This window comes from Ascochyta rabiei, chromosome 22 (assembly GCF_004011695.2).
Source record: "Ascochyta rabiei chromosome 22, complete sequence".
NCBI lineage: Eukaryota > Fungi > Ascomycota > Dothideomycetes > Pleosporales > Didymellaceae > Ascochyta > Ascochyta rabiei.
In genome coordinates this window covers 211146-239066 of record NC_082426.1, presented here as the reverse complement: position 1 = coordinate 239066, position 27921 = coordinate 211146, and the positions used below count along the sequence as shown (strand labels likewise).

Below are 27921 nucleotides of genomic sequence, written 5' to 3'. Positions count from 1 at the left end.
CAAGGAAGAAGAAAAGTCAATTGATCCCTCAGGAATCAAGAAGCTCGACATCGTCGGACTCACTTCCATAGTCCGACTGATCAAACACCCCTTCACCCATGGATATTGGGGTGCTGTTCTCGGGTAACATGTTTACTCTCGATTCGACTTCGATTTGCCACTGGAAGATGAGTGCTTTGTCGTTGGTATCCTTGAGTGTGACAAAGTTCGGATCTTCGCTCTTGTCCAGAGTATGAAGCATTTCAATGAGAAAATTGCCTGTTTCCAGCATAGGGCCCAGATAAGAGCGTGGTGTGCCTGAACTTGATTCGTGTGAGACCTTCTTGATGATCTCAGCAGCCGTGGCTCGTGCACATTTGTAGGCCTCGTCCAAGTTTTGAGGATCTTCCATGTGTTTTGTGTAAAGGCCGCGTACAAAATCGTGCGCACCTTTACGAACAACTTCCTCAGAGTACAGAAGTAATGGAATGGCGAACCTGTCGCTCTTGTCAAGAAGACACCACGAGACGTCCGCTGCTGAGACAAAGGGGTTGGTCATCCTGCACAGGTCTCTGAAGAAAAACAAGATGTTCTCGCCACCAGGAACGCAGTTTTCGTCAGACGGTTGTTCAATCGTCGCAACAGTGGCGACTACCGTGTCACAGATTTTGCCGAGACTGTCGACATTGGTAACCACCTCGCAGTAGCATGAGGCTACGCGTAGATATGCGTCGCAGTAGGGAGTGTTAAGCTCTGTAATACCCTGAACGATCATGATGAGTATCCTTCGCTGTACTTGGTCGTCGAGTGAAGTAGCCATCCACTTCACGACCTCTCCAGGATAGAAACACTCTGTCTTTGTCGGGTCGAACAACTCCACCATCTTGTCCACAACTGCAAAAGCCTTCATGTCAACGTGCCACCATAGCAGCAAGCTCTTCTCCTGTCGAGTAAGCGGAAAGCGCATCTGCTCTTGGTCGATTTTGGCGAACCGATCCGACCCATCGCAAACTGGCAAGTTAATATCCATGCGTAAGAGCACCGTGAATACAAAGCCGACAAGTCTGTTGTAGATGCTTTTCCTCTTTTCCAGGACTCGTACGAACTCAGTACGCTCCTCGGCGACTCTGACATGCGCATGCATACAGAACAATTGTAAACAAAGGTCCAAGACGCCAACATCCAATAGCGCGGCTGTCTCAGAACTGCCCATTTCGGCTATTTGCGTCAATGCCAGGTACAGATCATCCCAAGCTCTTGCAGATCTGTATGATCCTTCTACGAGTGTTACAAATCGCTTTGCAACGATACTTAGAGTCCCAGCACCAATGGCTGCGGAATCTGAATCGGTGTCGCTGTCTGTACCACTCACACCATACAGAGCAGGGTCCTTTCCGCGGAGGAATTTGAGGCTGTCGACCAGTAACGATCGGGTTTGTGACCGGATGCTTGCGTGAGGGCACCGCAAGAGCAGGTTGTGAAGTCCTTCTTCGTCTCGCGCCAGCCATTGAAGGACAATATTGCAGCAAACCTCGCATGACAATGCGGACCGACGGAGATGAACGAGGGCTTCTTCGAATATAGAAGTAATCTGCTGACGCCAGACTACCCGACTAAGGTGTGCTAAGAAAATGTCCAGTGCGGTAGCCTCTTGGACGTGATCTTCTGAACACATTCCGTGACTGATCCTACGTGACGTGTTGTTCAGCTGTCGCACAAAAGCCGAGTGGTAAGGGTCCAGGATACAGTACTCTCGGAGGAAGAGCTCGTTCTCAAGGTCGATGTCGTGTTCGATGGATCGAGGAATCTCGACTTTTGGTGGCTGTGCTTGTGAAGAGACAGCCCATCGCTGTTGGTCGTTTTCGATAGCTGTTCTCCGTTGATAAAACAGCATGTAAGCGGAATAGAGCTTGTACTGTCTGTTGTAACCATCGTCTGTAGCCCCGCCGAATGTTTTCTGGGGAATTTCTGCTGGATCAAAAGGATCGACTTCCTGATCGTTGAAGTTGAGCCAAGTAGGTGAGGCGTCGCCAGTCGGACGAGGTCGCTTGCGGATGTAAGAATAGTAGTGACCATTCTCACAGTTGCCGAAGTGCACGACAACCCCGACAAGATCAAAGAAGTCTTCGGTATGTGGCTTTGTAGGATCACCAAGATGTTCTACGTTGTAGAGACCAATGTCGATCGCTTCTGGAAAGCCAAAATGCTCATGAACTTTCCTCCGACTGAAATCGGTCAAATCGAAGTCGAATCGTTTAAGATGGAAGATCAGGTTGTCCGGGGCAGTTTTAAGGCATGTCCTGTTGCGGTTAGCGGCATTCCAGATTTACATTAGCTTCCTTACCGTTTCACTGCGTCGACAAACTTGCCGCCGCAGGACTCGCACTTGTATTTATTGTCTCCTTCCATGACGTCCCCTTGCACAAAGGACTGGAGGCTTTCTTGTAGGTTGGCTTTCCCTTGCACATCGCACGGTAGTGCAAAGAATGAGTCTGCTCGTTCCGAAATATGTTCGCACTCTTTGGACTTGACCTGTTGCAACATCTGTCCGCCATAGAAGCTGCGGAATCTTCGCTTGTCAAGTTCGCTCACGAGCTGCGCCTCCCATTGGTCGAAAAGCAGGTTGTAGAATTCATCGGCATCCATCTGCACTCCAATGTCGATAGGAGTCTTGTCCAGCGTTCGTACACATGCGGCAAACGGGCGGGGGTCAGCAGCTTTGCGATAAGAGTTTTGCATAGTCGCAAAAAGCTTTTGCGTCTCCAGTAGAAGTCGCTGGGACCCATTACCGTCCTTCACTTCAATGCCCAGCATGAACTGTCGAAAATCCATATTCATGAACAGCTGTGTTAGTAGGGAGTTCATGTAGCAGATAGCACGAGGGTTGTGTAGACCGACATATCCTGTTTGAGAACGGATTTCGACGCTACGGTCGACTGATACACCGGGCATGATGTTATCGACTTCCTTGTTCTCTACCTCACTGCTGAGTTGAAGCAGGCAGTCGTAAGAGTGGCTGTCGTCAACCAGGGCCAACATGAGATCATAGAGCTCCCGTCGAGTATTACTGTCGAGAATAGGGAGCGAAGTCGAGGCGCAGTCATCTTCGTGCGCTGTACTCTTGATAGACAATGTGCTATCTCATGTTAGCAAAGCCTCGGATATAAGTCTTGGACATGCAGCCAAGACGGTGTAGCATGCACAGTATTGTTGTGCAACGTACCGTCTAGTGAAGAGGAACTTCTCGAAGATGGATGAAATGAGTGCGCCAGCGTTCAAGGGACGTTTGTAAGACTTCAAAGAGGGTATGAGACACAATAGTAGTTTAGTGAAACCCAGGACAACATTGTCAACTTTGTAGCGGCCAGGAATTTCGGAGTGCTCGTGAGCCAGTAGCGACGAGCTCCAGCTATGGAGGAGTGAGCGCAGTGTTTCCTCGCTACGGTTATGTTCATCATGTGCTCGAAAGACATGCTCAGCCAACTGGAAAAGCTGCACTGATTGCTCAGATTTATTAGCAACTTCAGGTAATATGTTTGCAATGGCGACCCAGTAGTGAGAAGCAATATCAGCTCTGTCCAACGGACAAGAGGATGGAAGGTCTCCGCCACAAATGGAGAGGATCTTCAGCTTGATGTGCTCTCGAAGGCTTTCGCGCTCATCGAGCAACAGAAGCACTCGATGGACGTGAGCAACCTGAGGGTGCGTCCAGAATGTCTGCCAGACTGCAGACGAGCACAAAGAAGCTTCTGTGATGGTATCATAGCACTCTTGTGTAACCGTGGTCGTACTCGTCGTTTGAAGGCTGGTCACAAGGATTTCCATGAGACGATTCGCCAATGCGGGCGCATCAGAGAAGTATTCAGCTAATAGATCGAAAGAAGGACGCTCTGTTAACATTAGATGTTGGCTTCCTAGAAGGAACCAGCTTTCGCGAATCTTACCTCTGAGGAACTCCAACATGGTACTCACAAGTACAGCCGCAAGTGGAAATCCTCTCGAAAGGGAGATCTCGTTGCCAAGCAGCTCTTTACTGAGTAGCGCATGATCAAGTAGTCTGATAGCGTTGATCAAAAAGGTCTCATCCAAAGCTGACTGGAGATTGTTAGCACATATATCCCGCCTGTGGAAGAGAGAACTTACACTACGTAACTGGTCCTGGAGTTTACTGTATATGGCTTGAGTAGCGTATTTCGCCTGGAAGAATTTCCCAGCTGGGAACAGACCGTTGAGTGTGGCTTCGCCAGTGACCACGCTGTTTGTGATCGTGGTGCGATACGGAAACAGTGTCAGAAACTCGAAGAGCTGAATATCATCAGCGACAACCTGAGCTCAAATTTTCACCAAACTTACCAGCGGACTTATCGCATCATCTGCATCCATCCATCCAAACATCTCGTCAAAGTACTTGACTAAATTTGTCTCGAACTCCGAAGAGCCAGCGACTGGTGCAGATACAGCATGTGCTCTTCCGCTTCTTTCAATTGGTTGTACGAGGAGCTGACCGCCGATGTTGGCATCAGCAATCTTCTGACCAGCACGTTGGGCTGTGCTAAGCTTCTGACCCCCAGCAAATAGGTTGATTTTTGTGCACCCTGTTGCGCGACACAGCTTACGATAAAGGTCGTCGATCGTTTGATCGGGCGCGATTGCTATGCTTTGCCTGTCGCGTTCGAATTGATATCGGAGGATGATGGCGTTTGCGGCTGGAACATCGATATCCATCGATTCGACCTTGGAGTCGGCTCTGCGCGCGCGATTGAACTCGGGCTTTTGTCGAACTACTTCGAGCATCCGCTTCTGAAATACGAGAACGCGACCAAACCGAGTTCTTCCGTCCAGCTTACTTGTATCGGATCCGTCGCATAACTGTTTGAAGGCAGACCGTAACTCTGCCATGCACCGCTCAACAAGCTCAATATGTGCCATCTCGACCTCCGGAACAGTGACTTCTTGACTTTGAGCGATCTGCGTATATCTAGTGGCGAGTTCACAAGAAGCTGCCTCTTCGATGGTGCCTTGAGGGCTAGACAGCATCAGCGACCATAAAAGATTACCGCCCGGAATCTGCAAGAGCAATTGATCCTCGCAATCAACCTGTATGGTTTTTCGTATGATAGGGAAGCTGTACCTAGCCACGAACTCATACAAGCCCGGAGTGTAGTACCGCGGGTCCATAACCGGCACATACGTGGTGACAAGCTGACGACAGAACTCATTGGTAGGCGAAAGCTTGACCGCATCCAGCAGCTGAGCCCATGCCAGATCGCGAGCATGGTCCGATAAGGCATGCTGGCCAATAACATGATCCCACAGGTCGTTGTAGAGGTCTTTAGGAATGATTTGGCCAATTCTATAGACCAACAGTGCGAGTAGCTCAAGCCTGTATTGCAAAGCAGGTATTTGAAAGGTGTGGGGTCTGCTTCCAGTCTCTGTCTTGACAAAGGAGGGCAATTCCTCAAGAATCTGGCGTACCATATCCTCGTTGCTTTGTAAGAATGTGATATCGCCGAAAGAAGTCAGAATGAAGATAACTCTAACCGACCCCGTAGCTGATCTAGAACGCTCAGCGATGTTTTTCAAGCATCTCCTGTAGATATCGTGTTGGTCTGGCTCCGGTATGTTTCGAGCTAACAACCGTAACTGCTCATCGGCTTCCGCGTTGAGGTCAAGGTCGTGCTTGGTCGCACCATCTCTAGGCGCAGTATCCTGTATCAACCGGACGCAGACATTCCAAGGTCGTGCCGTATCATTACTCGTACTCCAGTCTACAGGAGGATGACGATCGAGGAGTTTCATAGTTAGCTCCCGCAGAAAACGCAGTATATCCAGTGTGAAACTTTCGATAAATAGGCCGTGGATCTTCGAGCAGAGATACAGATGATCCGAGGCACTCATTAGCCCAACAATGTTTCGAAGCATAGTCATGGTAGCTGCGACGACGCGAGGATCAGGGCTGTGGGACACGGTATTCCAGACGGCATCGGCTTGGCTGTCCATCCATCGCTGGGTGACGACGAGAAAGCCAACGATGTTTCCACTTCGAGAGATCAGCTGCGGATGTGAGTCTACGCTGATGATGTAGTCAACGACTCGTCCGCGGAGAAGAACATCGGCTATGTACCGTAAGACAGGATGTTTGTCTGAGTCGACAGTGTTGTATTCGCGATGGAGGTCAACCAGGACTGTATCCATAAAAGATATGCTCATGACGCGCAGTTCCATTCGTCCCTTGACAATGTATTTCCGTAGCAACTTGAACTTCCAAGCGTTCGCAATCAGAATAGGAAGAATGTCCGGATATTGGAGATAGTCATCGAAATCTGCACTGGCCTTGGCATCTGCAGGTGAGGAACTGTTAGGTGACCCCTGTTCATGGAAATCCAGTAGGTCGTGCGCTAGGCTTTTGGCGGTCTGATGCTCCCACTGGCAAATCTCTTGGATGAGGGCCGAGAAGTATACGATCATGTCTCTTGCGACACTAGCATCGGTGATTTTTGCCGGATCTTCGAGATCTTCAGTGTACTTTCTGAAAAACATCAGAGTTCCGCGATAGTATTCATTAGGATTGATGCCACCGCTTGGGCTTGGAAAACGACTGATGGTCCAGCCCAGTGTGCCCAACAGCTGAGGCGTGAACATAGCGATAGAAGTCTGTACGGACATGGGTACTTTGCGGAACGCTTCGTCAGCTAGCCGCAGAAGGTTCTGAGCGCCATTGGATGAGAGGAATTCCATGTGTAGGCGATTACCGATTTCGCGCACGTCAACAGCGTGTTCTCTACGCAGTAGATGAAACAGCGGTATTTTCTCTTGGCAAAAGATTGTGTGAAGGTGGCGCAGATGCTTCTCGCTGATCAAAGGGGAAGAATACTGCTCCGCGTCGGAGCGTGGGTGGTTCAGCAGATGTACGTCGACCAGGAAAAGATGGGAGCAAAGCTTCATGTAGGCACCGAAGAATCCAGAAAAAGCTTCGTCTACCGCCGCATCGTCGCCGAACGAGTCTCCGAAAGGATACCTGCTCATGTCATCATCTTGGCCAGCGAGAGCAGTCGTCCAATGGTACCTCCGCCGTAGAAGCTTGTCCACCAAGTTTGCAAAGTCGGTCCAAAAGACCATCTTGGTCACGTAGAAGGTTTGCAGATTGGCCGAAGGGCCGTCAGGGAGGCCGCGGAGCCATTGCTCCAAGGACGGAAGGAGATCATGAGGAATATCTAGGTCTAGGTCGTGTGAGCAGGGGTGTGCAAGAGAAGCATGGCGCCGAGCGACTCACTTTTCTGCACGTAGCTGGTGATTTCGCGCAAAGCATCCATTGCGCTTCGGAAGCGCGCTCGGTAGGGGAATCGTCTGAAGTGGTCCTCGGCGTTGAGCTGCACCGTGAAAGTCGCTGTTGGCTCATTCTCATCTTCGTCGTCGATGATCTCGATGACAGGCGGACTGGCTGGTTCATCCTGCGCGCCATCTACCATGACAGGCGAGGCTGTGGGTGTGGGAATTTGGTTGATGGACGGCCCAGTAGCAACTTGGGTGTGCTCCTCATCCTCTGCGAGCTCGGGAGAGGAGGCCAGGTGCTCCCGTATCGTCATGGCGACCATCTCCTTGTGTGGCGACATGATTGCTTTGCTGGGAGATTCAGAGTCGGTCGACACTGCACGCAGACTGGCGGCGCCGTCGTCCAGTCGAGGGCGTTTGCGAGTGAAGTTGGCGTCTGCGTCTACCTCAGGTTCACGGCGTGGTGGGGAGGGCGAAGAGGCGGTCGCTGGCTCGTCTGCAGCTTGAGACTGTACTATGTCATGGTCTCGCGCACTCATGACTGGGTGCGCTGGCGAGACAGCGCGTTGTTTGCACGAGAAGGTTTGGCGTGTCCGTTGCGGCAGGCACAGGCAACAGCTGCAGCGGCAGGTCCAGCCTTAGTGGGCAAGGACCGCGTGCGGAGGGGTGGGAATCGTGTGCGCGAGTGACAACATGAGCTGTAGCTGCTGGCGACCACTATGAGAATGTCGGATTGAATGTGCTAGTGATTGCGCCGCCGTAGTGGAGAGCTGTCAAACGCGTCGTTAATTCACGAAGACTCGCGGGGCAGCTTGTTGCACGTCATCGGTCATTGGAGGGCAACGGCGCTAGGGTTTTTAGCGTTCCGTGCTCACCTCCGGCCGCAAACTAGCAGCTTCACTTCACTGGCGATGCAAGCGTCTCAGCACTCCCCAGCACTCCGCATACTGTGTTGCCTTGCAGCCTGACACGGGAGACTTCCACTATCACGTGCCGAGTCGCTGCCCTTGAACATCTTCGGACTGTAGAACCGGCCCTGTTGGGTTCGGGCAACTTTACGCGCGACATGGCACCGCCAGTGAAGAAGCCGCCAAAGCCAATCTTCAAGATATCCTCGCCTTTCACAGAAACAAGATGGTTCGTGAGCTCACAGTATTCTCTGTTGGTAAATGCTGAAATTCCCAGGCCGTCTGTGTCACATGAAGACGAGGAAGTCGTTACAGAATTACTATGCAAGTAGGTAAGAACTGCGACTCGCATGATATTTTTGGGTCAGACGTTGAATCACAGAGGAATTCGATTGTTCACGTGAGAGGCAGTGAAACCGATACAAGAAGGCTGACTGGCCCAGTCTACTCACGCCTCTTGGCGAGCACCGCAGAACACATGTCCAACCATCGAAAGGCAAAAAGCGGAAACGAGATACCAGGCTCCATGCACATGAAAATCCTCGGCCGTCACCGCCAGCCATCGGATTCCATCTTCTTGTTGGCCTAAACAGTGTGACGAGACATTTAGAAGCTCTGGCAACCAGGACTGCACCACCAAATGCGCCGACCAGGGAGTCAGGTGCTAGCGACAAGGACGGCTCCGCAACAGAAAATGAAACCGAAAAGCAGCTAGAAACCACGCTGAGGCCACTGAGCATGGTCATCCTCACACACCCTCGCCCATCTCTCTCCCCGTCGCACGCTCACATACCAACACTGCTCCACCTCGCCACCTTACAGCCCAGACCAGGATCCAAAACATCAGCGCCTACACGCCTCGTTGCTCTGCCAACCTCCAATGATGCCCGCTTTGCATCCGCACTACACATACCACGCGTTGGTGCGATAGGCATTTACGAAGGTGCTCCAGGCGCAAATGCATTAGAAGAGTACGTGCGGCAGCACGTGGGGGCAACAGAATGTCCATGGGTCGACGAAGCGTTAAAGCCCGAATGGCGAGGGTTGACTGTCAAGCAAGACTGAGAATCCCAGCGTCGCATGACACGAAGGTGAAGAGCCCAGCCCACACTTGTTCTAACGGGCGAAGAACCATAGAAAGGCCGCCCCGAAGCCACACATCTGCAGACAGCCGCCGATCAACGTGCAGCAGCAGCACGGTTTTATCTCCGCCAAAAACCTAGGACTATATTCAATCCAATCCAATCCACCGCCCTTTGATCCTCCAATACAGCGAACACCGCAACAAGCTCGCCTTGACACATATTGCAATTCTTCTTCTTCTTGACCATCTCCCAACGTCGCTACACCCTCACGCTCGTCTCAAAGCGCATCCAAACACCCCTAACCACCCACGCTCATCATGATCCCACAGCACCACTCCACCAACACACTCCCTCTCAGCTCCCTTACGTCTTCTCCATTTCCTCCGTACAGCATGGCGTGGTCGCAGACGATACACGCGGAATCTCATAACTTGATTGCTGTTGTGTGTATCGCTGATTGTGCGGATGCAGGAGAGGGAGGGGTGCGGATACATTCTCTGTAGTGGGTTGGATGTAGATTGAGATTGGTCGCGGTTGGGGTTGTTGAAAGGGGAGACGGTGTATACAAGGCTGTTTAGATGGGCGGGGTTGTAGGATAAGGATGGGCAATCTGAGGTTAATGTACGGTAGAGCGCGTCTTGTGAGCGGAGGCAGCGGGTTGGACAAAGGCATCGTTTATTCGATGACCTTGGGTCATTCAGTTCATGTCATTATACACTTTTCCAGCCCATGCTCGTCTTCTAGTCATCGTTGTCCCAGTTGCCCTGCTGGGCCTTCCCTGGCATCTTGGGTCCGCCGGCTTGCCTTGCGACGATGATCTGGTCAACGCTCAGCACTGTCCTTGCGGCCTCGCTAGCCAGCTTGATGGCCCAGCTCTTGCTGACCCACAGGTCAAGAATACCCTCCTCCTTTGCGTCCAGGGTGCCGGTGTTGTCGTCGTTCTCGATGTCGACACCGATGGTCCATTCGTCGTCCTTGCGGCCCTTCTGTGCAGCGTGTGCGACGTACAGGCGTGCGAGAATTTCGGTGGCGTCGAGGCCTGCTGATTCGGCGAGCGTGCGGGGAATGACTTCGAATGCTTCGGCGAACTTGCGGATGGAGTACTGTGCCAGGCCGGGTGTCTTGTCGGCAATGGTCTTAATTCGCTCGATGAGCTGCATCTCTGTGGCTCCTGCTCCTGGCACCAGTCGTGCGTCACGGGTGATGGCCTTTACTACGTTGACACCGTCGTCAATAGCACGCTCAACGTCGTCAAGGTGATTCTGGGTAGCACCACGCAGGACGAGCGTTGCTGTTCGTGTCTGCTCGTTCTCTTGTCTGAAGACGGTGACACGGTCACCGCCAATCTCCAGGGTCTCAACCACGTCGATGGTACCCATCTCATCGGGCATAGGTGCGCCCAGACGCGCCAGAGGTGTGGCGCCAACAACGCGACATAACCGGCGCAGCTCGAACTTGGAGAGAATCTTGATGGTGAGCATGTTGTAGCGGTTGAGGTAGTGCTGTGCGAGCTCTCCGATGGTGGATCCAGCAACCACGACGCGCATGCCAGAGTCGTGCAGCTCCTTGATGGCCTGCTCGACCTGCTGCTCTTCGCCCGTTGTGAAGTCCATCATCTCCTTTGCGTTGTGCAAGAGGACGGTGCCCTTGGTCTCGGTCTGTGAGATGTCGATGGGGCACGAGAAGACTCCGACCTTGGCCTTGGTGGCCTTTGTCACGTTGCCCTCCGGCGATCTTGCGAAGACCATACCCTTGACGACCTTGCTCTGCTCCAGTGCGCCTCCCATAATCTTTACGACTCGGACGTTGTCAACGTTGAAGTTGACAGGGTTCTTGGGCAGCACCGCGAGGACGGCTTCTGCGACGAGATCGGCGAGGAAGTCTTCGCTGCCAGACTGTTTTGCGGCGACGACGGTTCGGATGGCTTTGGCGAGCTCTGCTTGCGACCGGATATCTTCGACCTTGTCGCATACGAGCTCTACGTCATGGTTAGTCTGGGTGAATTGCGAGGGCGATGCACATATCACGTACCCTCTAGAGTCTGCTGTGCTGCGTTCTGTGCCTTCTCGTATCCCAACACGATGTCACTTGTCTTGAGGCCCATGCGGATGAGCTCCTCTGCTTTCTTCAGCAGCTCGCCAGCAAGAACGATGACGAGGTTTGTCGCATCGCCCATCTCGGCCTCCTGCTGCTGGCTGGCCATGACCAGGAGCTTTGCGGCGGGGTGCACGACCTCGAGTTCCCTCAGTATCGTGGCGGCATCGGAGGTGAGGATCATCTTCTGGAGGTGGTTGATGACGATCTTGTTGCGTCCATAGGGACCGAGAGAGGTCTGGACAGTCTGGGCAATCGTCCTGCAGGCGTCGATGTTGCGAATCACAGCGCCATCCTCGGCGTCGTAGCTGTTGTGGGGGTGGTTAGCAGCGTGCACATGGCGATGGTGGGGAAAGTGCTGGCTCACTTCTGGTAGCCCTGCTTGAACAGCCCGGCGTTGGGGGCGTTGGGTATCGAGAGAGACATGTTGGCGGCGTGTGAGGGGTATCTGGGGTTTGGGTTGTGCCTGGGAGCTCACCGCGGGACGCGTTCTAGTAAATTTAAACATCTTGGCGCTAGTCGGCGAAAGTAAATGCCGCTGGAGGAGCTGGATGAAGGACAGCAACGGTCAAAGTGAGACGAAAGGCGCGTTTTTCAGGTGCCAGCAGTGATTCCATGTTTCGTCTCAGGCAGAGCACTGCAAGACGACATCATGGGCCTGCTGCAGCAGCTCTTCCACAGACTATCAACATGGATGCAGGATCCAGAGCTGCTTTGCAGCCGGTGGGTGCAGTGTGAGTACTGCATGCAAATCGCACAAGTCAAGCTGATGCACGTAACGCAAGACTCTGGCAACCCGTGAATGCATCTCTCGTGCCAGCGGCGTGCGTCACGTCACGAGACCTCAGACGCTAATCGTCCAAAAAAAAGTCATCACGCAGAAAAGATGTGAGCAAAATCTATCTAGCTGTACGCCTTGGAACAATATTGAAGGTACTGCTAGCGAAAAAGACTGCTCGATCCGTCTAGGCACCAATAAATGACCAGCGTCTGGTAGGAGAAAAGCGACACGCTGGAGATAAGGAGGGCCATATAGAAGTGAAGAACGACAGCTTGCGCCCTGCGAAGCTTTTGATGCGCGCACTTGCCTGACTAAGCGCACTAGACCCAATGCACCTTCCTCCGCTGTCGACCCCGACCGAACTTTTCTGACCAGAGGCCCAGCCTATCGACTGCCATCGCCGCGAGCAAAGGGAGATGAACGCCGGACAGCAGACGACTCGCCGGTTGGCCGCGCGAGCGGGTCAGTCCATCGACTCGACGCAGACGGACGCCATTGCTGATGAAGACAGGACAATCGATATGCCGCTCCTGCAGAGACACCATCTCGCGCAACACGTACGCAACCGCAGCCGCGCTCGCCTCCACCCCCGAAGACGCCCGCCCGCAACACATCCCCCCCGTTGGCCAGACCTCGCCTAGCACCTCCTACGCCGTCAACGCCGGCGTCGTCCTCTCCCGCCCGCCGCAACTGACGCGCGACCTGCACCCCTTCGAGGCCGCCTTCTTCCTGTACCAGAAACGCCTCAACGAGCGCCTCGCCCTGCCCTTCACACGCTACTTCTACTTCAAAGCACGCACGCCCGCCGACCGCGAATGGAAGAGGAAGATGGCCCAGCGCCTCACGCCCGCCCGCGACATTGGGCGGTACAAGGGGTACGGCGAGGAGGCATGGAACGACGAAGTCCTCGTAGGGGCTCAGGAGAGCAGCTTCCAATGGCAGGTGGACAAGCTGCTGGAGGACGCTGGGACGACGGGCGCAGAGGAGGAGAGCGGTGCTGTGGCTGCGGCGGCGAACGCGGCAAAGGACGAGCGTGAGGCGTTTGAGAGGCCGCCGCCAAGAGAGACAGAAGCGGACCGGAAAAACGACACCAGGAGCTTGAGTCGGGCGCTGCAGAGGACGCTGTATCTGTTGGTCAAGAACAAGGAGGGGAGGTGGGAGTTCCCGCAGGACAGGCTGAACGACGAGAACCTGCACGGGGTAGGTTGCGTCATCGAACACCACAAGACACCAGCAATGCTAACATACGACAGGCTGCGCAACGCATCATCACGCAGTCCGGCGGCGTCAACATGAACACCTGGCTGGTCGGCCACGTGCCCGTCGGCCACGCACAGCTCGAGTACAAGACGCCGCGCAGCACCGAGACGGGCCTGCAGGAGCAGGGCGCAAAGACCTTCTTCCTCAAGGCGCGCATCATGGCCGGCCAGGCCAACCTCAAGGACAACAAGCTCGGCCTGCAGGACTTCCAGTGGCTGCACAAGGACGAGCTGAAGACGGCCGTCGACGGCGACTACTGGCGCCAGATCAAGAACATGCTCGCTGAGCGGTAGTGTCCGTCTTGTGCGTGGTTGGGTGAGGCGATGTGTAGAATATGCATGTGGAAGACGCCGTGTAGAATCATTGTACAGTAAGTGGGGTGTTTGGAGAGGGGGTGCGTGGGTGCAGCATGTCCAATATCAGCGAATCTTTACACCTTGAACAACCATATGATTCTTGCTCCCCATCACAACGCACTCGATGCATGTAGCCTGTTTGTCCCTGCTTCCATGCTGCTCGCTATGCGACTCCTGTCCGCAAAAGCAGGACGTCGACTCGTGGGTATCGCTTCTCTAACGCGCCCTGCCTGTCTAGGCGCGTATTCAAACCTCGGTACTTGGCGATCCAAAGTTCCCATCTTCTTCGTCGCGAGATCCGCGCTTGCCCTTGCTCGATGAACCGCTCGGCGTGTCCTACACCTGCCCCAGTGGCGCTCCAAAGTTCATGGGGACGCTCTTCTTCAACGTCACGCCGTCGACGGGCTGGACCTCAGACGATCGAGACTCCGATGACTCTTGGCGACTGAGTGGCTGGCCATCTTCAGCCGCAGCATCGACTCTTCGCTGTTGCCGGGCGATTCTGCTAAGCTCGGTATCTAGAGCGCTTAGCAAGATGGTGTCTTGGGTGCCGTCGCCAGGATTTGGTGCGAGCGTGAGCGGTCCTGTCAGTCCAACATCTTCTTGCGGCGTTGTCGATTGACTCTCCATGGCTGGTTGCGGCTCCGTGTCGGCATCTTCGCTAGGATCTTGCTCGACGATCAATTCATGTACTGGCATGGAAAGGGGCCTCCCTGGCGCGATTGGAGCCAGGTGCTGTGGAGGCTGCTTCCTAGGCGTGTCTGGAGATGGCGATCGTGGGAACAGAGGCGTGTGCCCGGCGAATCGCCTGTTGGCCTCCGGTACTGGCGATAGAACAAGAGCAGACGGCGGTGGCGAGACTGGCACCTCGTCATCGAGCGTCTCAAGTTCTCTCATCTCTGGGGATGGCAGATCGATGTGTGCCACAAAGGCGGGACGGTTCTGGCTCCGAGATAGCAATGGCGATGTTGACATGGCTGAAACACGCTCTCTGAATGGCTCTATTGATTGTGGCGGTGTCTGTGGTTGGCCGCGCGCCTCTGAATGCGACAGGGATGGGAAATCCTCAAGGCACTGCTCCTTTTTTGTTAATGGTTCATCCGGCGGCGTGTTTGTGGCAGGGTATGGAGCGAAGAAGGCCTCTGAACGAACAATGTTCTTCTGCATCAGTCCCGCCCATTCCGTCTGCGAAGAAGCATCAACGTAGTTTGCCATAATGGATGTGCATAAACACTGCAAACGGTTAGTGCCTGACGCAAGCATCAGTTCCATGTATCTACACTGACCCAAGGGAAGCTTGTATCTGATTGCCGAGTAGTGCCGCGGGGTGCCGCGTGGGAGTTGCTAACTTGTTTGCGTGGGCTGCCAAAGCGAACGACGTGGGGATTGATATTGTTTGACTGTGGTTGAGTAAAAACTGCGGGGGTGGAGAGTGTCCAGAAGCGCGGGCGCCAGATGCCATGGTATTAAGATGGCCGGGGATCAGCGCAGGGATCCACATGCGGTGAAAGAGCAACGTGCATTCGCGACACGTCATAGGCAGGAACAGCCGCAGCCGCGTACCTGAGAGCCGAGCCACCGTTTCCATGCACTACGCACCGTCTGACAGCACATGCACACTTTGACATGGCTTGTGTCCCGCAAAAGGTTCATCCGCTGTCATGTTTTGGTTGACGCGAGCCTTGTTCAAGCCACCGGCGCGGCACTGTGGATCTGCATGTCATCATGCGAAAGAAGTGACCCTATCTTGGCCGTGATGACCCCTCACGGCACACGACGTTGTCAAAAGCAGACCCTGCCTCCTCTGGCGAGGCAATCCGCCCTTCTGTTACCACACCCGGCTTCCAGGCTCGCAGCGAGAGCGATCACTTCTGGAGATAACGCATCGACGGCGCAGAGACGGTCCGAGAAGATCTCAGAAGATCTTGGAATCCTTCCCGCTTTGCCCGCCTGGCGGAGGGGTAAGACCAACTTTTGCAACCCTTGAGAAACGTCAATTACATAAAGTCTCCCTGCGTTCGAATCAGCTGCTTTCAACTCTCTTGCGCCTACATGGTGGATCGGACTCGATTTGTTCAACCCCTGCATTTTGTGCCGATCACATCTACCAAATCAGACAAGCAAGCGGGGATACGGATTTTGCGTTCGGATTGTTGACCTGCACCGGGCATACTGGAAGTCTGCTCTTTTAATTGGCAGTTGAATAGCTCTGGCCGCTTTCCAGACAAATCGCATCCTTGAAGATTGTTCAGGCGTTGAGAAGTCAGAAGAGCAGCCGCGAACATGGTCCACTTGCTCCATAAGTTTAGGAACCATCCCAAACACCCGGATGCGGAAGAACTGGAATCGAAGCTGACACCAATACAAGAGAAACCAGTACAAGATGATCCGGCTTCTTCCGCGGAACGTGTTGTTCATGATGCCGCAAGGAGATCCAACCCTGGAAACCCGGTAGTGAGCAGCATGCCTACGTCCGAGGAAGACTTTCCGGACTTCCCGGAACCAGAGATCTCGGCTATGCCGCTCGATGGCAAGCACGCTGCAAGGATACACTACACATATTACCCTGCCTCTTCGTCGAGACTGAGCCATCCCAACCCCTTCGCACAGTCACTCATCGTGTTCTTGAATGGGCTGATGCTCCCTAGAAGCTCGTGGGATCAGAGCATAAGTGCTTTCTTGGAGAAGCGAGTCAGAGCAGGCCTTCCGTATCCTGCTTTGCTCAGTTATGATCGCTTCGGTCAAGGAGATTCAGACCGCGATCCCAATGACAAAGAACCTCCACCCAGCCATGGCCACGACGTAATGTCTGCGGTACGCGACCTCAAGCAGTTCACACTACAGATATGGAAAGAGCACCTTCAGACCAGCAACCCGTCCCAGTATCCCTGCCTTGTCTTCGTGTGTAACAGCATCGGATGCGCTATTGCACGACTGTTTGCGCAAACGTACCCTGGCACCGTTTGTGGCATGTTGTTCCTTGATAGCATCATGGCCAATTCTGACTATACGAACATGTGGCCGAATCCTGACGCCCCCGGGTTTGATCCGCACACCTTACCTGGCGATGTAACAGCAGACGAGGTGAGGGAAACGAGGGAGAAATACAGAAAAATGTTTCATCCCGATGTGCCGAACATGGAAGGCTTGTCGAGACGCAACTTGGCGACGTTGCTACCAGAGGCTGACGGACCTCGACTGGAAGGCTGGGGCGGCGCTGGACCGTACCTCACGGTAGTAGGTCATGACTGGGAAACATTTGCCGAGCAATCATGTACGTGTACCCCGTTTCTCGGGCATATTTTGCAGAGCGAACCATCCATGCGTGTACTTGTATGACTGCTGACGGCTCAATCTCCAAGCTAACTTCCCCGACAAAGACCAGGGCTCCCTACATATACCGAAGGTGCTGACGATGACGTACGCAAATCCAGTGTGGCAGGCCCACAATTCGGATCTAACGCGGATTACCGACGAGGGCAAAGCCATCGGTCCGCTTATAGCCCTCAACTGTGGGCATTTCATCCAGAGGGACAGTCCCAAGTTTGTGAGCGAAGAGATGATTTCTTTGCTAGATCGAGTCGTCAATCGGGTTGAGCAAGTCAGTGAACGAGTAAGTAAACGAATCAAGACGCTTCCATCGTGCATGTGCTGATGTGGTTTTCAGACGCCCGAGATTAGGAGGGAGATGATCCGTCATAGCACAGATTACGGTTTCCACAAGCAGAATGCGGACAATTATTCATACTATGGCGGCGAGATATAATATCTATATTTGTGGACCGCTGGGGTACATTGGTGGAATTTTCGTGATAAAGTAATACCTCCTGCAGCCAAAAACACCAAGCGCACAGCCCTGAAGTGATGAAGTATACGATGGCGCTACAAAGTTTTAGGCGCGTGGCAGTGGCGTCAAGTTAACTAGACTAGCGTGACGTCCGAGCTTCCCCAGATTATCAACCATCGAACTTTCTTTTCCATGCGCCGGACTATATATACTGAGCATTTTAAACACACGGTTGTTCTAATTCTCTCCCCCTCCCATCCACTCACCTGCGAAGCCGAAATGGAAGCGCCGGTAGTAAAGTTTAAGAAACGAGGCGCAAAAGCAGCTCCCCGCAAAGCCGCACCGCCGCCGCCGCCACGCTCGGATTCAGACGACTTCTCTTCGGGGTCAGAAGCAGAAGGCGGAGATGGTCGCGTAGTAAAACGTCGCAAGGTCAACGGAAATTCCCTGAAAGCTTCGACCGCCGACCAGAAGCCTAGCATAACAGGACTGGAGGGAACCACACAATACGAAGCAAACCGCTCTGCGACAATAGAGGCGAGCAACGATGCTACGAAGCAGTCAAACTGGTTCGAGGGCGATGATGACCTGAGCTCAAAGAATCTGCTCGGCAGCACGCGCACGAAACCCACGACATTCATCGAGAAGAACCCTGATGCGCCTGCACGGCAAGTTGGCCCTCAGAAATCCTCTTCCAACGTCCGAACAATCACCGTCACCGATTACACACCCGACGTCTGCAAGGACTACAAGCAAACTGGTTTCTGTGGGTTTGGCGACAACTGCAAGTTCCTGCACGCTCGTGAGGACTATGCCGCTGGCTGGAAGCTCGATCGCGAATGGGAGATGTCAACAAAAGGCAAGAAGCCAGGTGGCACCATTGTCGCTTCGGCCAATCGTGACGAGAAGGAGAAGGATGAAGACGGTGTGGACCTGGCATTGCTGGAGAAGATACCATTTGCGTGCCTGATATGCAAGAAGCCCTACAAGAGTCCAATCGTGACCAAGTGTGGGCACTACTTTTGCGAGGCGTGTGCGCTGAAGCGGTACAGAAAGGATCCCACATGTGCAGCCTGCAATGCCAAAACGTACGGTGTGTTCAATGGGGCCAAGAATCTTCAGAGGTTGCTGGAGAAAAAGCAGAAGTGGGAGGACAAGAAGAAGGCGGAGGCTGAGGCCGCGGAGAAGGAGGATGAGGATCCATAGACGGAGATTATACGTTTTGACTTGGCTACGTTGAGCAAAACAACATGATACCCATTAATACATCATGCAAACGCAAACGTTCAGTCAAGTCGTTCTTTATTCGGAATAGTTGATAGGCGAGCAGACCTTCCACAAATCACGAGAACACGCGTTTTAAGTTGGCGCTAGCGGTCTGCTTAGTGCGCGGGGCTCGGCATCGTCGCGGCTCAGTGTGTCTCAAGTCGTACTCATTCTCATTATCAACATTCGCTTATTGATATATTGGTGCTACTATGACTGCAATTTGTAGGGCGAGGCTGCTCTCAGACCTGAGCGGGCAAACGGCCTGCGACAAGGAAGCAACTTCTTCTGATGGACGGTTGTGCGCGTTTCACTCTCGTCAATGTCAAGGTAAGCCCTCTTGCGACAACCACCATCAATAAAGGCCCGGCGGCTGCAAAGGAAAAATCTCTCATACAGCGTGCAGCTCTATATCGGGGCTACAAAAGACGCAACGCGGAGCTTGATGCTCTGTCCAGCAAGCCGCCAGCCTACCTTACAGGCAAGAAAGGCTCTGCAGCGTCACAGGATTTTGCGGATATCGACGATGAGGCAACGCTCAAGACAGTACATGATTATCTGTTTAAAACTTTTCAACTGCTTGATCGAGTCATTCGAGCCCGTAAATTACACCACAGCCATTTCTTCGCCATCGACAACGACTATGGCCACCAGAAGTATCTTGACAGACTCCAGAGCGACAGACAAACTATGACAAAGGCATTGGAAAAGCTCGGCAAACGTGCGGCTACTGTGATGTATGAGCAAAAGCAATGGTTCGACTGGGTGAAACAAACTCAGGAACAAGAAGAGAAACAAGGAGAGACCGAGTCCAGAAAGGTCAAACTGGAGTCGCTGTTGTTCCAGCGTCATCAAAAAGAGCTCAAGCGACAGCAGCGTCAGATGAGAGCGAAAGAGGACCAGAAACAGCAAGAGCAGTATCTTAACGAGACGTATAAACAGCGTCTTTCGGACATGTCTGAAGAAGAGCAAGACGATTGGGACCCCATCAAGGATGTATTTGGCTACGAACGGGACAACTATGTCGAGCTCATCAAATACTTCCTTATGCTTCAAGACAACGAGGCCAACGACGCGATCGAGGATATATCTGCCAAACCTGTCGACATTCCGCAGACCGATGGCACCTCCGGGTCGACTGCGCCTACAAAAGCGCTCTCTAAAAGTGCGAAAAAGAGGGTGAAAAAAGCCAACGCGGAAACCAAGAAGCTGGCAGATCCAACACTACAGACAAATGACGGCCGAGGTGCAAACATCATTGAGATGGAAACCAAAGGCCAGATGCGTGACCGACTTCGCAAGCCTGTCAAGTTTGAACGAGCGACAGGTTGGTACGCGGCCGGGAGCGGCTCCAATAGCTATGACGCACAGACACCTGTGATTCCAGACGATGAGATTGAGCAGCTTCTCAACGAGGTTACTGAGATCAAGAACTTTCTATTTTGTCGACTACTGCTCACTCAATCAACCCTCCTTCCTGTCGCCCTCAAGGCTGAAAGCATAGAGGACTTCATTGGTAAGGAAGAGGTCACGCGCGAGCATCTTCGCAACCTTTGCCTGAAGCTGGAGCGACCAGTACTACAAGACGTTCGTGACGCCTGTGCTGACTTTATTCGGGAAAGGGACGGAGTAGAAGACCTTGAGGAACCCGGTGTAACGGAGAAAGTCGGTGAAGACGTCGACAGGTACAAAACACCGGAAAAGTACCGTTTCAGGTTCAAGAAAGGCAAGCTCCCAGACACGTACCAGACGAAGCGCGAGAAATCTGCCAAGAAAGCCAATAAACAGGGAGTGGACTTGTTTAGAGAAGAAAACGATGGTGTCCTTGACTTTGGCCAGATTACCAACGAGAACCAGTACGCTCGCAAGCGCACTCGCATCAAAATTTGCGGGCGATACATGTACAACTATCCCAGCGAGAAAGCTCTTACTCGTGGCGGCTGGTTCCACTTCGCCGTCATTGCGAAAGACTCTGATCTCTTCGATGCTGTGGAGCTCTGCCGCAACTGGAACGAATTTTTCGAGTTAAACATCCTTTGCTTGTACCACTACTTTCCAGCTCCGAAATGGACCAAGTTCATCGGTGACCTACCGCGTCAACAGCTCCTGCAGTTGGGCTTTATCCCATACTTCCATGGAGACAAAGCAGAGAAGGTCACGAACTATTTCCAGACGGGAAGCCGTGGCATGACCCGCCGAGCGCATCAGCACACAGAGATGCGGAACTTTATCTGTGGTCACATCAAGCGCGATGACCCTGTCAGCCGCAGATTCATCCAGTATCTTGCCATGGAGTCGTGGGAACTGCGCGCCCTGGTGCGCGATGCTAAGACGGGTCGTGTGCTCATATCGCCGCCTGAAGACGAGCTTTGGCTGCTTCGAGAGAAGAGCGGATGGGGTAGGGCCAGCCGAAACGAGTATGAGGTCCAGGGAGAAGTAGGACCTGTGTTCTTTGAGGCGATGGACAAGTCACGCAAGTGGCACTTCGGCTTTGAGGAGTTCTACGATGTGTACATCTGGGACGCAAGTCCAGGCCGTTCCTTTTTCATCATGCAGAGGAAGATTGAGGAGGTGCTTACCCGTGCCATGAGGGTGAGGGAGCTCAAAGACATGTTCTCTACCGCTGCCCCTATCTTGAAGACGCTGACTAAAGACCCAACCACGGAGCGCGTACGAAGCATCAAACCAGACGAGAAAGCAGAGAGTATCTGGGATGGTCTTGATCAGAACGCTCGAGCCTGGTCGTGGTCTCCACAGGGCGGCTTTGAGAAGGAGGGGTTCGAAGACAGCTACAAGTACACAGAAGCTGATGAGCTGGAGGACGCGATCTTGTTCCCGTTGGAGAATACTGGCCTGCTACCCGACGACCTTTACCATCACATTCCTAACGCCATGGAGATGTTCGAGAATGATCCTCTCGACATCCGCAGGTTTGCTGCAGACTTGGATACGGACGACGAACTCGATAGCTCAGAGGGCGAAGCCTTGGGGGAAGTAGATGATGATGGTGATTCCGACTGGGCTGACGAAACCGACGATGACTCTGAATACGCTTTGAAAAGCGAATTTCGAACTGGCGAAAGCGAAGATTCCCACAAAGCTCACCAGATTCTTAGCGAGCAGTTCCAATCGCTGACTCTGAGGGAACCGGATTACTTTTTACCTATTTTATATGACCCGGACTCGAAGAGAGCAAAAGCGCTGCCAAAGTCAGTCAGGTCGACGCCCGAGGAGCTCATGTGGGCTTGTCGGTTCGCAATGAGATCCAAACAAGACTACGACACGAGTCCCGAGGGCATGGAGGCTGACTTCTTCCGTCACATTGACCGACAGAAGAGCAAAGGTACCTCGAGCCACGCCCTCCCATCGAATTGACTGACAAGTTCAGTGTTCAAACAAAGCTTCCATCTCGGAGACGCAGAGCCAGATGCCCTCTCACGCTACGTCGAGCACAAATTTATGGTCGACGCCATGGATGAGTTTATCATGTCTCGCAACATCGACCCAGGCCCGTTCGAGCTCTGCAAGACCATGCACATGGCGGACATGTTCTACGAAGAGCGCCGCATTGTCGATGACGCATTTAGGGCGTATGCATCGATCGCAGTCTTCTTCGAAGGTGCTGCATTCCTCGCTTCCGAGCACGGAGAACCGTGGAGAGACACAAAGCTACTCGATCAAGAGGAGCGAGCGAAGCGTGTCCCCGATCGACGGACGTATTTGAGTAACAAGCTAATGCCCAAGGATTTCTGGAAAGATTGGGATGAGCTCTTGAAACGGAACCAAAGAACTTCTGGCGATGCTGTCGATGACATCTATCCTATGGAGTGGCGCAAAGCCCTGCGTCCTATCATCATTAAGCGTAAGTGCATTACCATTTCGTCATCCCTCCTACCTGAGCAATCTAGGAATTGGGGTGGGTCACGACCGTCACACCGGTCACACGGAACTGTTGAACGAGCTAGAAGATAGCTTTCCGGCTTCTAGCCTACCCGCTCCATGAAGTCGTGCATCTATTCATGGAAGCCGCTAACGAAATTCCAGTGTTCAAGGCTGGCGTCATCTGCAGTTCCTACGGCGGCACGGCAGCAGGCATTGCGACTGCCGTAGCTGAACCCGGCCGCAAGCTCGACATGTATATCGACTACCGTGTAGGGATTCCGCTTGCAAAGATAGTGTCGCACCTCCAAGACCCCACACCCATGGACCGCGACTACATCATCCAGGCCGTGAAGCGATTCAAGGCAGAGCATGCGTGTGCCAGTTTCTCTGTGCTGCGCCTGTGGTCAAGTCCGCACTTCTACCCGCTCATGCTGGGTATCGACAGCCGGCCCATGTGCACGTTCCTTGACGACAGAGAGCGGTGCTGGGAGTGGAAGTTCATACCCAAGGATATGCCATACAGTGAGTGGAGTGTGCATCAGCAGCTATCGTTGAGGTTGCAGCCATATGAGTGGATTTGGCGAAAGCAGGTCTGGGTTGCCAAGGACCTGGTTGTTATCATGGGTAAAGATGAGAAGGAACTGAGGCGGTTCAGCGAGGGCGTCACCTGGGCGATCCAGACCAAGCCCTGGAGGCTGGAAGTGGACTTTTGGAGAAGCTTTGTGAACGTCGATGTTGAGTTTTTGGAGAGGCTGGATCCAGCGTGGTTGAACTGAGCAGTTTGCTCTATGCGACGCTGTCCGTCATTCCCTCCAAGGACGACACTCTCGCTACCAGTGGTTAGTTTTGAATGGTTGGATTGGTAGCGCATCTACGCTGCCATTCGTCTGCGGGTCACGGTCACGGCCTGACAGACTTGTTCTCGGACGAGTCTTGGAACGTGCTTGTTGGCGTTTGCAAGCTCACAAGCAGTGACGCCGCTGAACAGCGCTGGAAGCGGCTTGGCATGGCGGGCACCGTTGGCGATCCATGCATGCAGCGGCCTCGTGGCAACCCAGCAAGCACATGGGCCGTGTGATTGTCTCGAGATGAGCCGTCGCGGCAGTGAATGTGCCTCGGTGGAGGACAGGGCAGGTTGCAGATACCACTGTTCGACACCGGCGTTTGTGAGTCTCGGACGCGGGTGCAGGCGAGTTGCGGTGGTTGCGGTGTTGGTGCGGGCGGATCCATGGAGACGCTTGCTTCTGGAACGACGAGCAGTCCTGATATGCACGTCGAGCCCCACCGCTGGCTACTTAGCGACGCTGCAAGTGGGATGGCGCGCATCAGGATAGAGACGATTGTGACCGCAACTCGAGCGAGCCCCTCCGTGGTCGAGGGCAGCGAAGATTCTGCGCTCCATAGTTCATACGACATCGCTGCTTGGTTGCTGCGACACAGGCTGACGGCCATCTCGCTCTCCCGCCCGCGTTGCATGCCCGCTGCGTTCAGCCGCTGAGCCGAAGCCTGCCAGCAGCAGACGGAGATCGATCCTGTGACCTCGGGCTCCTCCAATCGACCGCCTCGAGCTCCGGATGCGTCATTACCCAGCGCCAGGTACGCTCGACCAGCCCGAACCATGAGGGCTGCCTGCCTGCGCGGCCGCTCCACGATGCGCATGAGACAACTGACAGGCTGCGTCCAGGCGCCGCAAAGTATCCCACTCCAGTCGTCCGCAATTCCCTGAAGCCTGTTCCGGCCGCGTTCTGAATACGTGAGCGGCATCTCCCGGTTGTGCGGCTCGACGGCACAGGCGCTCGCTCTCCCAGCACGTCCATGCACCTTCACGCCGGCGCGAGTCTGGCGGCCGAGGTCCCAGGCTTCTCCCGCGAGCAATTGGACTGCCTGGCGCACAGCATCGAGCTCCGGCGGCAGCAGCTCGAGCAGGACATCAACGCCTACGTTGCGCGCAAGCAGGCCGAGTTGCGCCAGTATGAGCAAGAGGTACGCGGCCCGTCTCTTGGGCACATTGCACACGTCGCACACATTCCAGCACTCGCGTCCCCACGACTCCGGCGCTTTTGCAGTCACTAACCGGGCCTAGCTTGTAGAGCAGCACCGCTCAATGGATCGCGACGAGGGCGCTGAGATTACGTCCAGACGCTCCAGCACAGCGTCACAGTCAGAGTCACAGTCAGAGTCACAGTCAGAGTCGCAGCCCCAGTCGCAACCCCAGTCGCAATCCCAGTCGCAACCCCAGTCGCAATCCCAATCGCAACCCCAGTCGCAATCCCAATCGCAATTCCAGTCGCAATCCCAATCGCAACCACAAGCCCAACCCCAGTCCTCGCCCGAGGAGCAGAAGAAGCAGAAGAAGCACGGCCGCGTGCACAAGCGCGAGAAAGAGCTGTATGGACTAGTCACGCCCGTGTTTCTGCCACTGCTCGACGCGCGCGAATCGACGTTGCCGACGAAGAAAGAGAAGAAGGCAGCCAGCACCTCACCCAGCGCTGGGCCGTCGAGGGCGGCGCGCGATGCTGAGAGCAGCCAAGAGGGTCGCAGGTCACTGAGCAAAACAGACGACGTGGACCGTGACATGGCGGGGGAGGCGATGGTGAAAGAGCGGTCGGCCTCTGATCCAGGCAAGAAGTCACGAAGGTCGTCGATCAAGAAGAAATCGGCCCTGCGCCACAGCAGCACCCCACGAAACCGCAAACGAGTCAGTCTGGTCATCGACGACCAGGTGGTGCTCCCCTCGGACATGATCCAAGAGCCCGCCCTCATCTCGCCCAGCAGTGAGACGACGTCGGCAACGAACTCGACCGCCTCGCTCGACGACATGATCGACCCCCGATTGACCAACACGGACGCGCCCGTCTACATCGAGCACCACCACGCCGTGCACCACAGCCTGCCTTTGACCACCTCGCAGCCCAAGAGGCCACCGGTAGAGGCCGTGGCAGGGCCCGTGTCCCAGCCAACGCCCGTCATGGCCGAATCCGCACACTCGCCCCCCACCTCACCGGCCAAGCGCTCCCCCACCACAGCCTACGCACCGCCCTCGTATGCGACACGCTCCTTCCTCGACCCGCCGCCAGAACGCATGCACATGGAAGAGATCCCCACGAGCGCAGGGCCAGGAGCGCTATACGCGGACGAGCGGAAGCTAGGCGAGACGGCAGAAGAAGACTTCTCGACGTACGTGGGAGGCATGTCAGGGAGCGGGGTCGACGACGTGAACCAGGTGGGCAGCGTCGGGTATCCAAGCAGCGTCGGGGCCAGCTATCTGGAGAGCTACATGCAGACGCGGCCGCTGAGCGTGCGCATGGCAGCCGCAGAGCGCGAGGGGGACGAGGGCGAGCTGAGGCGGTTGAGGAGCCTCGAGGAGCGGCGGAAACAGAGAGAAGCAAAGGAGACGAGAGAGACGGAAGAGAAGGAGAGGATCGAGGAGGAAGAGTGGGATGTGGATGTGGATGTGGATGTGGACGTGGGTGTGGATGTTGGACGGGCCAAGGATGCAGACGAGGATGATTTCATGGGGAGCATGGATGATTTCTGACCATCTACGATGAAAATAGTGCCTAAGAGGGCTTTGGATGGGAGGGGCCATGTACTGGATACGAACTTTTTTTCTTTTCCTATTCTGCATGCGCGAAAGCGTGTTGTATTGGGGGCGTTCAGGAGGCTCTTTAGACGTGCGTCGGTGATCATGCACACACACACACACACACGCACACACACACACACACGGCATCTGTATGTAGGAGTACCTTGTATGTATGGGCGGTATACGGAGCGAACCACACGTTTTACTCACAATGCATGTGCTGTCGTCTCTCGACCTGCAGGCCGAGAAGACAGGTGGCAGCCATTCGTGGCAGGACGAGGCGAGTGGTGCGGCGTTGGGCCGGGTCTCTCTCCGGTAGATTGCTCATCCAGGGTTGACGTTTTCTGCACGTGGTGCTGGCCGGAAGGAGACGCCTTGGCTGTGCCGGCATCTCGTCCGTTGTTGTTGTTGTTGTTGTTGTTGTCGTTGTTATTCTCGACTGGCGTTGTTTTAGTGGGGCCTCAACCGTGGCCTGTCGTCGCCCGCCCAATCGCAGGCTGGCTGTCCTGTGCCTCGCCGCGCGTTGAGAGGGAGGGGCACGACGCGTGAGACGAGCGGGCGTCGACGTAGCAGGCTAGCCTCTGTTTCTCGGCAGAGAGGGATTGCGTGCTATGCAGAGAGAGAGGCCTGGCCTGTCCTGTCCTGTCTTGCCCGGCTCACAGACGACTGACTACCGTGTCCGTGCGCGCAACGACTGGAGTCGCGCAACGACCGAATCATCACAACTACACCATACTTTAACGCGTTATAACTTAACAACTATAGCAGCTATTAACAAAGCGCTTGTAGTAATTAATGTGCTAAAACTAGGCAAAAAACTTATATATTAGCATTTTGCTACTAGGTTCAGCGTTAACTGCGTAACTCTAGCTTAGAGACATAAGCACGTTTAGGACTCCTAGGAGACTAAGGATATTAACTAGCAACATTTAACGCTATAACAGGAGATAGAGCTTATAAAGTATATAGAGTTGCTTAGTACTTGTTACTTACTACCTACTAGAGAGATAATCCAGAATTTTGCGTTGCTAGTAGCTTAAAATCTAGTTAGTAAGAGCTAGGTTACCTACTTTATTAACAAGTACTCTATCTATCTTATCTTATATTACTCTACTAGGATAGATTAACTATGTTATAACGCTGATTCCTATAATAAATATATACTCTACTTTAACCTACTATAGCATAAAATCTCTAAATACTCTATTAAGGGTTGCTATATATATAATATAGATAAAAAGGGCTTTATAATTAGTATTATAGGTAGAATAAAATATATATTTAGTAAGCGTATATAGATAAAGAGAGAGATTAAAGCATCTATCTAGGATAGTAACTAAGCTTAGTAGACGCTTATAGCGTGTGTGTATAGTAATAGAATAGTACTACTACTAGGCATTATCTATAAGTTAGCTAACACTAGCATTAAATTAGACTAGGTAGCTAAAATTAAGCTAGAAAAACACTCTATAATAGTTACATTATCTTTCTTAGGGTGGACAAATAGGGATATAGGCCTTACCTAGCTTAAGCAGGTGTTTAATTACTACACTAAGGAGAAAGTATAAAGAAAGTAGAGGCTTTTAATACTAGATAGCTACAGATCCTACGTAACAATAGACTTTATTAAGTACTGTAATAACTACAAGATCCTCCTAGCTGTTC

General features: G+C 53.6%; 9 protein-coding genes across 9 annotated transcripts, besides 6 other annotated features; 6 read left to right on the top strand and 3 right to left on the bottom strand.

Moving 5' to 3' along the window:
• Positions 1 to 28: 28 nt before the first annotated feature.
• On the bottom strand, positions 29 to 7790 carry EKO05_0011290 (Ubiquitinyl hydrolase 1; the record flags this gene model as incomplete). The annotated part of the gene is made up of 7 exons (XM_038944481.1): positions 29 to 2279; positions 2324 to 3115; positions 3203 to 3869; positions 3924 to 4074; positions 4123 to 4284; positions 4333 to 7199; positions 7253 to 7790. The coding sequence occupies 7 exons, from the start codon at positions 7788 to 7790 to the stop codon at positions 29 to 31; spliced, it is 7428 nt and encodes a 2475-aa protein (XP_038792478.1).
• A 527-nt stretch (positions 7791 to 8317) lies between these two features.
• EKO05_0011289 (Ribonuclease P) lies at positions 8318 to 9224 on the top strand (the record flags this gene model as incomplete). Its single annotated transcript, XM_038944259.1, has 3 exons — positions 8318 to 8388; positions 8437 to 8487; positions 8603 to 9224. The coding sequence occupies 3 exons, from the start codon at positions 8318 to 8320 to the stop codon at positions 9222 to 9224; spliced, it is 744 nt and encodes a 247-aa protein (XP_038792477.1).
• Positions 9225 to 9984: 760 nt separating this feature from the next.
• EKO05_0011288 (T-complex protein 1 subunit theta) lies at positions 9985 to 11764 on the bottom strand (the record flags this gene model as incomplete). Its single annotated transcript, XM_038944402.1, has 3 exons — positions 9985 to 11222; positions 11276 to 11646; positions 11706 to 11764. 3 exons carry the CDS (start codon positions 11762 to 11764, stop codon positions 9985 to 9987), a joined length of 1668 nt encoding a protein of 555 aa, XP_038792476.1.
• Positions 11765 to 12535: 771 nt separating this feature from the next.
• Positions 12536 to 13672, top strand: EKO05_0011287 (uncharacterized protein; the record flags this gene model as incomplete). Its single annotated transcript, XM_059637955.1, has 3 exons — positions 12536 to 12581; positions 12631 to 13319; positions 13373 to 13672. The coding sequence occupies 3 exons, from the start codon at positions 12536 to 12538 to the stop codon at positions 13670 to 13672; spliced, it is 1035 nt and encodes a 344-aa protein (XP_059493938.1).
• Positions 13673 to 14071: 399 nt separating this feature from the next.
• Positions 14072 to 14950, bottom strand: EKO05_0011286 (uncharacterized protein; the record flags this gene model as incomplete). Its single annotated transcript, XM_038947522.1, has 1 exon — positions 14072 to 14950. The coding sequence occupies one exon, from the start codon at positions 14948 to 14950 to the stop codon at positions 14072 to 14074; it is 879 nt and encodes a 292-aa protein (XP_038792474.1).
• Positions 14951 to 16018: 1068 nt separating this feature from the next.
• On the top strand, positions 16019 to 17501 carry EKO05_0011285 (uncharacterized protein; the record flags this gene model as incomplete). Its single annotated transcript, XM_038944421.1, has 3 exons — positions 16019 to 17009; positions 17098 to 17348; positions 17403 to 17501. The coding sequence occupies 3 exons, from the start codon at positions 16019 to 16021 to the stop codon at positions 17499 to 17501; spliced, it is 1341 nt and encodes a 446-aa protein (XP_038792473.1).
• A 300-nt stretch (positions 17502 to 17801) lies between these two features.
• Positions 17802 to 18728, top strand: EKO05_0011284 (N-terminal methionine N(alpha)-acetyltransferase NatE; the record flags this gene model as incomplete). The annotated part of the gene is made up of 1 exon (XM_038947521.1): positions 17802 to 18728. The coding sequence occupies one exon, from the start codon at positions 17802 to 17804 to the stop codon at positions 18726 to 18728; it is 927 nt and encodes a 308-aa protein (XP_038792472.1).
• Positions 18729 to 19000: 272 nt separating this feature from the next.
• EKO05_0011283 (uncharacterized protein) lies at positions 19001 to 23446 on the top strand (the record flags this gene model as incomplete). Its single annotated transcript, XM_059637954.1, has 4 exons — positions 19001 to 19118; positions 19195 to 22131; positions 22177 to 22650; positions 22833 to 23446. The coding sequence occupies 4 exons, from the start codon at positions 19001 to 19003 to the stop codon at positions 23444 to 23446; spliced, it is 4143 nt and encodes a 1380-aa protein (XP_059493937.1).
• Positions 23447 to 24485: 1039 nt separating this feature from the next.
• EKO05_0011282 (uncharacterized protein) lies at positions 24486 to 26208 on the top strand (the record flags this gene model as incomplete). Its single annotated transcript, XM_038944435.1, has 2 exons — positions 24486 to 24653; positions 24754 to 26208. The coding sequence occupies 2 exons, from the start codon at positions 24486 to 24488 to the stop codon at positions 26206 to 26208; spliced, it is 1623 nt and encodes a 540-aa protein (XP_038792469.1).
• Positions 24825 to 24863: a tandem repeat.
• Positions 26109 to 26150: a tandem repeat.
• A 153-nt stretch (positions 26209 to 26361) lies between the features above and the next one.
• Positions 26362 to 26398: a tandem repeat.
• Positions 26399 to 26654: 256 nt separating this feature from the next.
• Positions 26655 to 26687: a tandem repeat.
• A 195-nt stretch (positions 26688 to 26882) lies between these two features.
• Positions 26883 to 26909: a tandem repeat.
• A 17-nt stretch (positions 26910 to 26926) lies between these two features.
• Positions 26927 to 27921: part of a mobile genetic element that runs on past the window's edge.